The sequence below is a fragment of the Dama dama genome, chromosome 32 (assembly GCF_033118175.1).
Source record: "Dama dama isolate Ldn47 chromosome 32, ASM3311817v1, whole genome shotgun sequence".
Taxonomy (NCBI): Eukaryota; Metazoa; Chordata; class Mammalia; order Artiodactyla; family Cervidae; genus Dama; species Dama dama.
Window position 1 is genome coordinate 25742199 of NC_083712.1, and position 13842 is coordinate 25756040.

Here is a 13842-nt window from a genome sequence, read left to right on the forward strand (position 1 = left end):
TCCAAAAGCTTCATATCCCTTTATAGCATGACTGACAACATAAAAGAGTGCCGGCTTCACCATTTTTTTGTTTTAATTTGACTAGTTTAGTAGTTAGAAATTTTGTGTCACTGTTTTTAGTGTCAGCCTTTCATCAGTTACATCAAAGACAGTTCCATTACCTCGTAGGAAAATGAAGAGGAGCAAAGAGAAAATGAACTTTGCCGGCATTGACTGTTGGTGGACACCTTGGGATTGCCGCATTCCACTTGTGTCCTGATCTTGGGTTCATTGCTAAGCCTCTCCAAAGTCTCAGATTTCTCACTTGGGGCCACGAGAATATTTCGGGAGGACTTCCCAGTATAGAAGTATTTTATGTAGAGTTGTTATATAAAAAGTTCTCAAATGATAGCTGCTAGAAGACAGTGACGAGGATAATCCTTTTCATTGTTCTTATGATTCTAGTGGCTTACTTTTAGAGTTCTTTTCCAGGAGAATGAATTATTTTAAATCCCTTAAGTAAGCAGGGAAAACCACTGAAAGTCAAGAACCACCCTCATGGGGTCTAGCTGTTGTCATTTATTTAAAGATGATGATGCTGTAAGATTCTCACCAACACTGACTCTAAATAAAACTTGGTTTGCTGTTTATAAGGATGATGCCACGCATACCAGGTACTATTATTATGTGGTTCTACCCCACATTAAAGCTGTTAGGGATACCAGAGCACAGAGTTGTATTTATCCTGCTCTCTGATTATTTTACACAAGATCATCACTTTCAGGTGCCGTGGAGTCTGCCCTGGGAAGTAGAAAATGCATACTCCTTATACCTCCCCCCTCACTAAATCCAGCTCAGGAGGATCGGGTTGCTCTCTGTACCCCCTCTTCCAAGTGTAGAGAGATGGCTGAGAATCGCACACCTCCTCGGATGAGGTAACACCAGCGTGACCAATGTTTCTTTCAGTGAAAGTAGGGGTGAGGCTGTCCTCTGTGGTTTTATGATTATAACTGTTCTCTCCCACTTAAAGGGCAGATGGTGTTTGAGCAACGTGTGAAGTTTGGTATTCAATTCAGGGAAAGCATAGGCTGTTGGAACAAGGACCATCTGTTTATCAGGGGCTAGATTCTTAATTCACACACCACATTACAAATATATTCCAGTTTTAAACAAACATCAGAATGGGAGCACGAAAAGTACAGACTTTACAGAAAAGACCTTTCCAGGAATGTCACTATGAAAGGATTACTAATTAGGACAGCAAAAGGTTTAGACCCTTTTGTCAAAAAACATTTTCTAGGCATGGAGATGGATGTTAGCTGTAACTGGACTTGTGATTGTTTCACAATATTGACAAATAACAGGCATACATCAGCAGTACTGCAGGTTCAGTTTCAGACCACCTCAGTAAAGTAATTCTCGTTAATTTTTGGTTTTGCAGTGCATAAATGTTTACACTAAAGCTCAGGTGGTAAAGAATCCACCTGCAGTGCAGGAGACCCCAGTTCGATTCCTGGGTCAGGAAGGTCCCCTGGAGAAGGGATAGCTATCCACTCCAGTATTCATGGGGTTTCCTGGTGGTTCAGTTGGTAAAGAATCCACCTGCAGTGTGGGAGACCTGGGTTCGATCCCTGGGTTGGGAAGATCCCCTGGAGAAGGGCAAGGCAACACCCTGCAGTATTCTTGCCTGGAGAATCCCGGATAGAGGGGCCTGGTGGGCTACAGTCCATGGGGCTGCAAAGAGTCGAACACAACTGAGTGGCTACGCACACATAGTCTACTAACTGTGTGATAATAGCATTATGTCTCAATAAAGGTACGTATCTTAATTTAAAAACACAAAACAAAAAACCAGTTACCATAGTAACACCAAAGCTCACTGATCACAACTCACCATAATAAATATAATCATAATGAAAAAGTGTGAAATTTTGCAAAAAGTATCACACAGTGACACAGATACATAAAATGCATAAATGCTGTGGGGGAAAATGATGTCGATAGCATTGCTCAACATGAAAGTGAAAGTGAAGTCACTCAGTCGTGTCCGACTCTTGGCGACCCCATGGACTGTAGCCCACCAGGCTCCTCTGTCCATGGGATTCTGCAGACAAGAATACTGGAGTGGGTTGCCATTTCCTTCTCCAGGGGATCTTCCCGACCCAGGGATTGAACCTGGGTCTCCCGCATTGCAGGCAGATGTTTTAACCTCTGAGCCACCAGAGAAGCACCAAAAAGAAACAATAGTAAAGATTAATAAAACTAAAGCTTGTTCTTTGAGAAGATAAACAAAATTGACAAACTTTAGCCAGAAACTTGAGCCATGTTGCTCAACGTGGGATTGCCACAAGCCTTCAGTTTATTTTTTTAAGAAATACCTCCACAGTATTTATGAAGAGCAAAAAACAGGGTTATGCTTATACTGCATCATTACATTGTGCACCTAAAACTAATGCCTGTTAAATCTCAACCGAAAGCCATCGTCAACAGTAGTAGCCATCACACCACAAATTGGGACAACATCAGCAACCTGTTTACTCCATTTCAGGCCATTTCAAATCAGGGTAAAGACAACTGCACAGCAGGAAAGTAAACGGATCATCAGGGAAACTCAAGTCAAAACCTCAGTGAGACACCACCTCGCACCTGTCAGAATGGCCATCCTCAAAAAGACCACAAATAGTAAACAGTGGTGAGGATGTAAAGAAAAAGGAATCCTGGTGTGCTGTCAGTGGGGATGTAAATTGGTGTAACCACCATCAATATGGAGTATGTTTTAAAAATAGAACTATATGATTCAGCAGCCCCATTCCTAGATATTTAGCCGAAGATAATGACAACACCGATTCGAAAAGATATGTGTGCCCCAATGTTTATAGCAATACCATATACAATTGCCAAGATATAGAAGCAGCCAAAGTGTCCATCAACAGATGAATGGATAAAGAAGATGTGTGTGTGTGTTTGTGTGTTTGTGTGTGTGTGTGTAATATTACTTAGCCATAAAAAATGAAAAAATTTCCAACAACATGGGTGGACCAGGAAAATGCTATGTTTAGTGACGTAAGTCAGACAAAAAAAGACATACTATGGTATCTATGGCCATACCATCCTGAACGCGTCCTATCTCGTCTGATCTTGGAAGCTAAGTAGGGTCAGGCCTGGTTAGTACTTGGATGGGAGACCTCCTGGGAATACCGGGTGCTGTATTTTGGTCTTCCCTGGTGGCTCAGATGGTAAAGAGTCTGTCTGCAATGTGGGAGACCCAGGTTCAATCCCTGGGTCGGGAAGATCCCCTGGAGAAGGAAATGGCAACCCACTCCACTATCCTTGCCTGGAAAATACCATGAACGGAGGAGCCTGGCAGGCTACAATCCATGGGGTTGCAAAGAGTCAGACACAACTGAGCGACTTCACTATCACTATGGTATCTAAAAAATAAAATTAATGAACATCACAAAGCAAACAGACTCACAGATACAGAGAACAAACTAGTGGTTACCAGTGAGAGGATACGGAAGAGGGGTAATATTGGGGAAGGGGCTTAAGAGGTGCAAACTATTAGGTATAAAGTAAGGTACCAGGATGTAATGTATAGCACAGGGAATATAGCCAATATTTTATAATAGTTTTAACTGGAGTTTATAAAAATGTGAAACCACTATGTTGTACACTTGAAATTAATATAACACTGCAGATCAACTGTACTTCACTAAAAAATGGTAAAAGAATTAGACACAAAAGAGGAAATACAAAGGGCTAAGAAATACTGAAAAAGCTTACAAACATATTTTTTTAGCTTTTTGTTTTATATTGGAGTATAGCCAATTAACAGTGTTGTGATAGTCTCAGGTGGAGAGCAAAGGGACTCAGCCACACACACAGTGTATCCATTCTCCCCCAAACTGCCTGAGCCCTGCATCCAGGCTGCCACTTAACACTGAGCGGAGTTCCCTGTGCTATACAATAGGTCCCTGTTGGTTATGCATTGTAAATATAGCAGTGACAAATATTATATTTCCAAGAGTGCTGGTGAAATGCGTGGGGACTGACTGTCTCATACATGTCACTGTGGGGGTGGGGGGAGGTGGTATAAGTTACTGCAGCCTTTCCTGGATGGGGGCGTTTTGGCGACATGTAACGAAAGCCGTCTACCTCGGCATTCCATTTATCAGAGCTGATTCTAAGAAAATGATTGACTTATTTATTGCTTTTCAGAATTGTTTAAAAGGGGGAAAAATTGGAAACAGTCTGAATGATTTAAACAGCAGTTTATGTGCACTGGCATTTCAATAACACTTTAAAATTCATTAAAATAGTAACATAGAGGGTTATTTAATGCCATGGAAACATAATGGCATTATTATTGCCATTATCATTTTCACATGATAATTTTAAGTTTGACATTTTAAGGTTTAAAGAATTTTAACTTTTAAGTGAAAATTTTAAGTTTAAAAATAACTGATACAGAGCACTATGATGTACAGATAATTTGATTTTTTTTTTTTTAATTCTACATTGAGCACACTTTTCCCCTTCGCTTTTTTTTTTTTTTTTTAAATTTTTTTTTTATTATTATTATTATTTTTTTCCAGTGGGTTTTGTCATACATTGATATGAATCAGCCATGGATTTACATGTATTCCCAATCCCGATCCCCCCTCCCTCCCCTTCGCTTTTAAAACCACACATTGTATGTGGATAAAAGATTGTTGCTCTTATTTTGGGAGACCAGAACTAAAAGGTAATACCACTGATCTTGGAGAATTTATAATCTTATGGGTTGGGTGGAGATTGAGTTTTTTTCTAATTTTTTTTTTCTTTCACAGTTTCATTTACTTATTTATTTCTGGCTGTGCTGGGTCTTTGTTACTGAGCGAGCTTTTCTCTAGCTGCAGCAATCCGGGAGCTACTCTCTGGTTGTGGTGGCGGACTTCTCATTGTGGAAGCTCCTCTGGTTGCGGAGCTGCGGCTCTGGGACGTGGGGGCCTCAGGAGCTCTGACACGTGGGCTCAGCAGTTGCGAGGTCTGGGCTGTAGAGCTCAGTAGTTGTGGCGCGGGCTTAGTTGTGGGATCTAACTGATCAGAGGTTGAGCCCATGTCTCCAGCATTGAGAGGCAGATTCCTTACCACTGAGGCACCAGGAAAGCCCTTCCTAATCGTTTCATGTGAATTTTCTGGCAGTTACTCACAGTGTGCCCTATAGACCTTCTTCCTACTAAGCAAGAAGACATTATGGAAAAATTGGACTCCGAGTTGAAACTTTCTACAATATTGAACTTAAAAAGTGAGATATATAAAAATAAAGAAAATCTGGCAATTAGGGCTGTTAGGGAAATGAAGGAAATCTAATAAATGTTAAGATTGATACTCATGCTGGAGTTCTTGGGAAGATTGGTTGAACAGAGATGCTTGAATCCCTGGTTAAGCATTAATCTCCAGATTCTTAATGATCATTCAGTTCAGTTCAGTTGCTCAGTCGTGTCCGACTCTTTGAGACCCCATGAATCGCAGCACACCAGGCCTCCCTGTCCATTGCCAACTCCCGGAGTTTACTCAAACCCGTGTCCATTGAGTCGGTGATGTCATCCAACCATCTCATCCTCTGTCATCCCCTTCTCCTCCTGCCCCCCACCCCTCCCAGCATCAGGGTCTTTTCCAATGAGTCGACTCTTTGCATGAGGTGGCCTAAGTATTGGAGTTTCAGCTTCAGCATCAGTCCTTCCAATGAACACCCAGGACTGATCTCCTTTAGGATGGACTGGTTGGATCTCCTTGCAGTCCAAGGGACTCTCAAGAGTCTTCTCCAACACCACAGTTCAAAAGCATCAATTTTTCGGCACTCAGCTTTCTTCACAGTCCAACTCTCACATCCATACATGACTACTGGAAAAACTATAGCCTTGACTAGACTGACCTTTGTTGGCAAAGTAATGTCTCTGCTTTTTAATATGCTGTCTAGGTTGGTCATAACTTTCCTTCTAAGGAGTAAGCATCTTTTAATTCCATGGCTGCAGTCACCATCTGCAGTGATTTTGGAGCCCCCCAAAATAAAGTCTTTCACTGTCTCCACTGTTTCCCCATCTATTTGCCATGAAGTGATGGGACCAGATGCCATGATCTTCGTTTTCTGAATGTTGAGCTTTAAGCCAACTTTTTCACTCTCCTCTTTCACTTTCATCAAGAGGCTTTTTAGTTCCTCTTCACTTTCTGCCATAAGGGTGGCGTCATGTGCATATCTGAGGTTATTGATATTTCTCCCAGCAATCTTGATTCAGCTTGTGCTTCTTCCAGCCCAGCGTTTCTCATGATGTACTCTGCATATAAGTTACATAAGCAGGGTGACAGTATACAGCCTTGACGTACTCCTTTTCCTATTTGGAACCAGTCTTTTGTTCCATGTCCAGTTCTAACTGTTGCTTCCTGACCTGCATACAGGTTTCTCAAGAGGCAGGTCAGGTGGTCTGGTATTCCCATCTCTTTCAGAATTTTCCACAGTTTATTGTGATCCACACAGTCAAAGGCTTTGGCATAGTCAATGAAGCAGAAATAGATGTTTTTCTGGAACTCTCTTGCTTTTTCGATGATCCAGCGGATGTTGGCAATTTGATCTCTGGTTCCTCTGCCTTTTCTAAAACCAGCTTGACTATCTGGAAGTTCACGGTTCACATATTGCTGAAGCCTGGCTTGGAGAACTTTTAGCATTATTTTACTAGCGTGTGAGATGAGTGCAATTGTGCAGTAGTTTGAGCATTCTTTGGGATTGCCTTTCTTTGGGATTGGAATGAAAACTGACCTTTTCCAGTCCTGTGGCCACTGCTGGTCATTAACAATAACAAATAAATCTGTCCAAGTTGGATGTATTTCATAGCTTCTGAGCAACCCTGCACAGCCTATGTTGAAATCATAGCATCGTTGTTTTCTAATGTCAAGTCACTAATGAAACACATACACTTCTATACAGACTGCAGTGGGATCTGTGATTCTTGATGTTTGAATCTACTGTGACAGTATAACACATTGACTGCCAAACACTTTTATCATCCATAACATACCTTCTATAGTTTTTAAAGCCTTACTCTGTACAATTATTTATTCATTATTTTCCTTTATTTGTGTCATTAATAGAAACTTAGTTCGTATCATGGGCTTTTTATGAAGCTGTTCTACCACTTAAACTTTTTTTTAACAAAAACTTCCTTTTAATGAGTCTGTGATCTTACTCTTAATTTTCATAACTAATTACATTTTTCTATTTTAAGTACTAAAAGTTCCTTAAATTTCTCCTTACTGTCCTTGGTGATCCTTATGTCCTCTTAAATCAAATTAAGACTTTGTATAATAAAGATGAACATTTTTTTATCTTTCTTCTGTATTTGGTATAAATTCAGAAATGACAGTGTGTACACAAGTAACTGATCAAATAAGTAATCAACTTATTTGAACTTTCTGAACCAGTTTTAAAATCTGTGCTTCCCCAACCCCCCATAAGTGTGTGTGTGTCTATCTATCTATCTATATATATATATATATAAAGTAAAAATTGTTGTAACCCTGCAACTATTGATGATTGATTATTTAAAAGAGTGCATGCATAAAAAGCGTTTAGGAGTGTGCCTGGCACATAGCATATTGTATGAGTTGGCTGTTTATCAGTTAGTTGTCAAGGCAGCCTTTTTGCTTTGGTGCAGTTGCCACCAGGAGGCAGACTTGTGTTTGGGAAAGTTGGAAACCCAGTTTGAGCAGTTCTTAGTCTTCCCCTTTTTCTGTGTGTGTGTGTGTGTGTGTGTGTGTGTACATGTTGCTGTAAAAACGGGAACTACTCCTTCTGACTTTTGACTTTTCCTTTTGACTGGCATCACTTCTCTTTATTCTTATAGTTCCTAGCTGTGCTGTTTTTTGGTTTTGGGAAACACCGCAAGCCTCTGAGGGCCACAGGGCATCACTCACAGGAAGGAGCAGAGAGCTGGGCTCTGCTGTTTAGAAAGATCATTAGCAACATAACTTTTCATATATGTGGTATAGCTTAGGATAGTTCAAGTAGACATTGTAATAAATATAATGAATTGATGGCATGTTGCTATTTTCTTCTTTTAGAGTAGTCTGGGCTAAAGGATTTCCCTTTCAACCAGGATAGAGTTTACTATTACTTAATTAACAAAAAACTAAACAAAACAAAAAACATGTAAAGAGGGTGGTGTCATGTCTATTTTTAACAATATCAATGTTTAGTTTTCTATTTACAATTTTAGTGCTGGTTTTTAATCTTAGTTTTCACAAGTGTTTTTTTCTTGGTGGGGAGCACAAAGGACAGTTGGTTGTGGCAAATTAATTTATGGAATTAATTAATTTGCTTTTTAATAAAAACTGTGATAAACTGAAGAAGCAATACCTAAGTGTAGCTTTTCCAGACTTTAATTCCTTAGGTATTTGTGCTTCTGTGGGTAAAATGTTTACAAGACCCCTGTCTGTGTATGAATAGGTTGTAGCTTGCCCATGGAGGCTGGTGGGGGAGGGAGGGGTGAGTGAAAAGGGAGAAGGAATTACTCAGAATTTCCTTTCCGGCTTGTCTCCTCCACTCGTCACACCCTGAACACTCTAGAGAATTTCTGAAAGAGTAACTGTGTCCTGCACATTCTCATAACATCTAATATTTATGGTCAACAGCCACATTCCTTTCTATTGCCAAGTCTTAGAAATCTAGGACACATGCATAGATCATTTTTTTAACATATTGTTTTCTTATACTTTTTAAAATTAAAATCTACCAAGAGTTTGGGCTCTTCCTGGTTTAATAATATTAGCTTCACCTAAGTGAGCATTTTGCAGGTGCAATTCTCTTTTATGTCCATGCCTTTCTCCTGCAACTTCTTTTAGTTTTTGTCATCATATTTTAATGTACCTTTAATGTACCTGTACAAAGGATTCTACTCAAGTAAACATTTGCTAGATCTCAATTCTTGCTGATACACAGTAATCACACCTTTCTGGTGTTCCTAATCTCAAAACACTACTATTCTTGAGAGGTCGCCTGATATTCTGTACGTGCAATGAGTCAAGCAGTAAGTGGAGTCTTTAGATACTGCTTGTCAGTATTCTAATTTTTTATTCCTCTGGAACTATTATATTACATCTGATAGAGGTATTGCATTAACCTTTTATTGTTGGTTATTAGTGAGGTCTCCAGAATATGAGTGGTAAACTTGAACTTTAACCATTTCTCAATCTCTCATTAATACAGTAAAAAGATTTTTTTTAGAAATACAACTGACCTACAGTGCTACCTTAGTTTCAGATGTTATAGTAGGCATCTTATTTAAAACTGTAACTGGGAACACTTTTGTCTAAGGTATTAGGTTTCTATATAGGTTTGTGTAAAATATCTGAAAAAATGCCCATTGTTACTACTAGTGTGTGTGTATATAATTACAGTTTAAATTATAGATCTAATTACAATTTAAAAAATCAGAACACAGACTACTTTAATGAAGTCTTAATTCTTTATAATTGCTAAGTAAGTATTAGGCACTCCTCGAAGTAGTTGTTTCCCCTTAAGGATCCTCCAAGCCATCACCAAACCGGTGACATTATTGGTTGTTATGTAAAGCGCCTAAGACCACCCACTTTCTCCTCCCCTTCACCATTTCTGATGAAAACCATAACAACCCCACGGCATGTTCAGCGTGATGTCATTCAGAGGCTGCTGACTGCTGGGGCCGCTCGGAGGAGTTGCTGCAGAGGAAAAGCATTGTTTCTCGGCAACATCTGGCAGTGGAAGCGGAAGCCAGAAGCACTTGGATAGCTCTGGGGCTTTTCTTTCGTGCGGGCGCGGTGAGCAGCGTCTGGCATGTAGGCATGTTTTCTCTCTCTCTGCATCTTGGCCTGGAAGAAGAGTGCAGGGTTGGAAAAGACAGCATGTGAGAGCCCGTGTGGGGAGCTGGTTCTTCTGTGAAATTTCCTTCCCACCTGCTCTGAAGACATGTTGTTGTCTCCCAAGTTCTCCTTGTCCACCATTCACGTCCGACTGACTGCCAAAGGGTTGCTGCGGAATCTGCGACTTCCTTCAGGGTTTCGGAAAAGCACTGTCATTTTCCACACAGGTTTGTCTCGCACACCTCTCTGCGTACGTTACACTGGGTGGGGGGGCCAGCTCGGTTACCTGGCAGGTGCTTATCAGAAATTTCCTAAGGGGACAGATTATTGAGGAGAGAAAGCTCTAATGGGAGAACAGGCATAATTTGTCAAAATAAGCAGCTTTCTCTTGTGCTTCAACACATGTGCCTAGTACTTCTCCTGTCTGTAAGCTGCTGTCTGCTTGGTTTGTTCGTTGAAAGCCGAACTGTTGCCTGGGTGCTCCCAGCTCCTTGCTCTGACACCAGCCAGATCTGGAAAACAACCAGCACCTGTTCAGTTACATTTTCCTTCACACGATTTCGAAAATGGGAGCCAGGTAAATCAAGACAACTAACTAGTTCTCTTTCCTTTAAAGAAGGCGATGAAAAGAGAGGGTTCCGTAGTTTTTCGTTCTGTAGTTCCTCACTGAGGTTATGACAGGCTGGTTTGGTATACTAAAGGATCGCTGTGTTCTCGACATTGCTGAAGTAAAGCATCATAATGGTTGTGGACAGGTACGAAATGAACCGCAAATTAAGTTTTCCAAGCTTCATGGCGAAAATGTTTGCAAATCACAAAAGACTGCCTCTGATCTTCATGCTTGTATCTGCTTTTTATTTTCTGTGCCTAGAGATGGAAATGAATGCAGGGTATATTTTAGGCACACGTCACCTGCCTGCCCACTTTTAGAGATCCATTTGCCTCCTGTCGCTGCCTGTTGTTCGGATATAATTGCAACTATGGTCAATTAAGTTGATTTCATGCTATAAACATGGGAATGCTGATCTTTTGACTCTGGGCTGGTTAGTGGTAACTGTGCTTTATCCTCTGGGTGTGTAAATACCAAGTAGATGTTTTGTTCCCCATGAATGCCGGCCCTTCTGGGCCTGGTTTTCCATCTCTGTCCCCAATGACTCTTCTCAGCGGACTGCTTTTAGTTTTCCCAGGGGCATCTCCCTGCTCTGTGGGATAATTCCCATTTTTCTCCAGCACCTCTTCCTTGTGTTTCCTAACTCCCCTTGACCTGTCACTGGAATCCGCCAGCATTTCCCTCGGTCTGAGCTGACAGCTGAGGGTGAATGGAACGAGTTCCGAGGGAAACAGTGGCTGTGTCTCTCCTAGCTTATACGCCACTCTCACTTTTTCTCAACGTTAAAGAATAGAAAGGTGAAAAATAAAGATAAAAGGGTACCCTGTATTTGTAACAATCTGCAATCTAAAATAGCTCCCAAGGGGCTTGTAATTTTAACTTAAAATCAATCCACATTCCAAGTTAAAAAGAAAATCAGATAGTGCAGAAGGTTGTACAGTTTCAGGTGAGCCTATTTCTTACCCAGGCCCTGTGCCCTCTCCACAGATGCAGCCACGCTTGTGGGGGCTTGTTTATCCTTCCAGTAATTTTTCTAGTCATGTGTAAGCCCATGTAAGCTTTTTTTACCCCTTTTTGTTTTACAGAAATGGAAGCATAATATATACTCTTTTATCGCTTACTTTTAAGCATGAACGTATCTTAGATTTGCATGTTAACGCATTCATCTACCACATGCTTTTTAGCAGTCATGTAACATCCCGTTGCTGACTGAGCCATGATTTAAACCAATCTTTCATTAGCAAACATTTTAGGTTGTTTCTATTATTTTTATGGAGCAGATAGCTTTACAGGGCAGCTTAAAGCTTTTATTACCAGAGTTTGACTAACAGTGACCCTTGGGGCACGTTTTATTTTTTTAATTTACATAAAAATATTTTGAAACAGTCATTTGATGGCCATCATAGTTTCTAGAGCTAGAGTGTACTTAGAGGTGGTCTGGTTTACTCGATTTTACACCAGGAAGTCAGAGGCCCAGAGAGGTGAGTTAACTTGCCCAAGGACATACAGCCAGTGGCAGAGATAGGACTAAAACCTGGGACCTCTTGGTTTTGGTTTTTGTTTTTTTAGATTTTTCCAGCTGTGAATCTTGCTGTAATTCTGTTAGGTCTAGTGAATAGCCACGATGGAAAAAAGTTTTGCCTGTAGGAAGCATTTTATAATTATGTAAAGAATATAATTCTACTTACCCCAGTAAGAACCTTTTGTGAGTTTATCCATTTTACATAACTAGAGGGTCTGAGAAATCTTCCAATAAAAAATAGATTGAGGTAGTTGCAGTTCTTCTTACCCACATGGGTGGTAAGCAGTAGAAAAAGAGGTGGCGTTGCTGTTGGCTGCTGCACTGACAGTGGTGTTGGCCTGGATTCCAAGGGCCCAGCGTTGTAGCCTTGGTTCTGCTGCTAACCGAGCCAGTGACCTTGATCACTTAGCCAGACAGGGACACAGAATAAAGGAATCAGACGAGATGATTTCCATGTTCCCTTCGGCCTCAAATTCTGTGAATTTTCTGGGTCCAGATTTAAAAGTCCTTGATGTGTTGCTGACACCTGAAAATTATTCTTATCTCAACGAGTTCTCTGCTTATCTCCCAAACTCAGTGAATACTCCTGATTTCTTTCTCTTCACACCACCATTGCTTGCCCCTTAGTATGTCCTCAAAGCCCCCATTGTTCTTTCTCACTGAACCACAATTCATGGGTTGCAAGAATCTAAGACTCTGTCTTGTAAAATCCCTGTTGTTTTCACCCTCTCTCTACTCTGTGGGCATGCTCAAGTCACTCCAGTCGTGTCTGACTCCTTGCGACCCCAGGGACTGTAGCCCACCAGGCTCCTCTGTCCATGGGAATTCTCCAGGCAAGCATACTGGAGTGGGTAGCCATGCCCTCCTCCAGGGGAACTTCCTGACCCATGAATCGAACCGGGGTCTCCTGCATTGCAGGCAGATTCTTTACCAACTGGGCTACCAAGGAAGCCCAGTAATATTGGGATCCTCCTCCAGGGATCTTCCCTGAGTCTCCCATGGCTCCTCCATTGGCAGGTGGGTTCTTTACCTCTGTACCACCTGGGAAGCCTTCTGCCTACTCTAGTTCAGGCTTTATTATTAGGCTCAAGCATTTGAAATTGCTCTTCTTAGAGGTGAAAAACAGTCAAATATCAACAGTTTTGTTATCACTCAGTCTAATATTTTGGAGCTCTTTGAAGGATTTTATAGGTTTGGTCTTTGCCACCAACCAGCCTTTCCCCTGCTTCCAAACTGCCTTTTCACATCACAGGGTCAAGTCATTCATTTCATAAACAAGTGTTTGCTAGACATGTCCTCTGTGGCGGGTACAATGCCAGATGCTGACACTGTAGCCGGGACTAAGTCACACAGAGCCCCCTGCCTTCCCATAGCCCACGGTTTACCACGGAGTCAGGCAAAGAACATCAGGCAGTCATGGTACAATACGGACTAGGTATCCAGGCAGCTCCCGGCAGGCGAGGCTGACTCCCCAGGTCTTCCACGAGAAGAGCCATGTCAGCTGGGACCCCAGGATAGGAGGAATTAGCCAAGAAACAGAGGGTGTTCCAGGGAGAGAAAATACCGTGTGAAAGCCTGGAGGTGAAGGAAACCGTGAAGGTGAGCTCCTTCAAGAAAATGAAAGAATTTTAACACATCGGAGCATGGATTGTGGAGGGGGAGCTGCCAGCAATAAGGTGGTGGTTATGGGGCTCCAGATGGAATGGGCCCTTTCAGCAACCCTTGCGCAGGGCGCTGTACGCTGTAGTATTAATAACTTGATTGGCAAAGTGTGTTGTCCAGTCCAGGATATAGTTTCCTCTGTTAAATAGATGCAAGGAATGAGTGTGAATGTGTCAGTTTTGGGTGATGTTGCAGG

At 41.5% G+C, this 13842-nt stretch overlaps 1 protein-coding gene and 1 pseudogene across 5 annotated transcripts in view; both read left to right on the forward strand.

Moving 5' to 3' along the window:
- Positions 1–13842, forward strand: part of MTUS1 (microtubule associated scaffold protein 1) — a 177540-nt gene that overhangs the window by 108939 nt on the left and 54759 nt on the right. Inside the window, exon 1 of one of the 5 annotated variants that reach the window (XM_061134845.1) lies at positions 9685–10079. The exons of the other annotated variants lie outside the window; for them this stretch is intronic. Coding sequence (XP_060990828.1) covers positions 9959–10079 — 121 coding nt within the window. The 5' untranslated portion in view covers positions 9685–9958. Of the gene's footprint in view, positions 1–9684; positions 10080–13842 lie in introns of those variants that run through there. 5 annotated transcript variants of the gene reach the window in all.
- LOC133050674 (5S ribosomal RNA) lies at positions 3074–3192 on the forward strand (annotated as a pseudogene).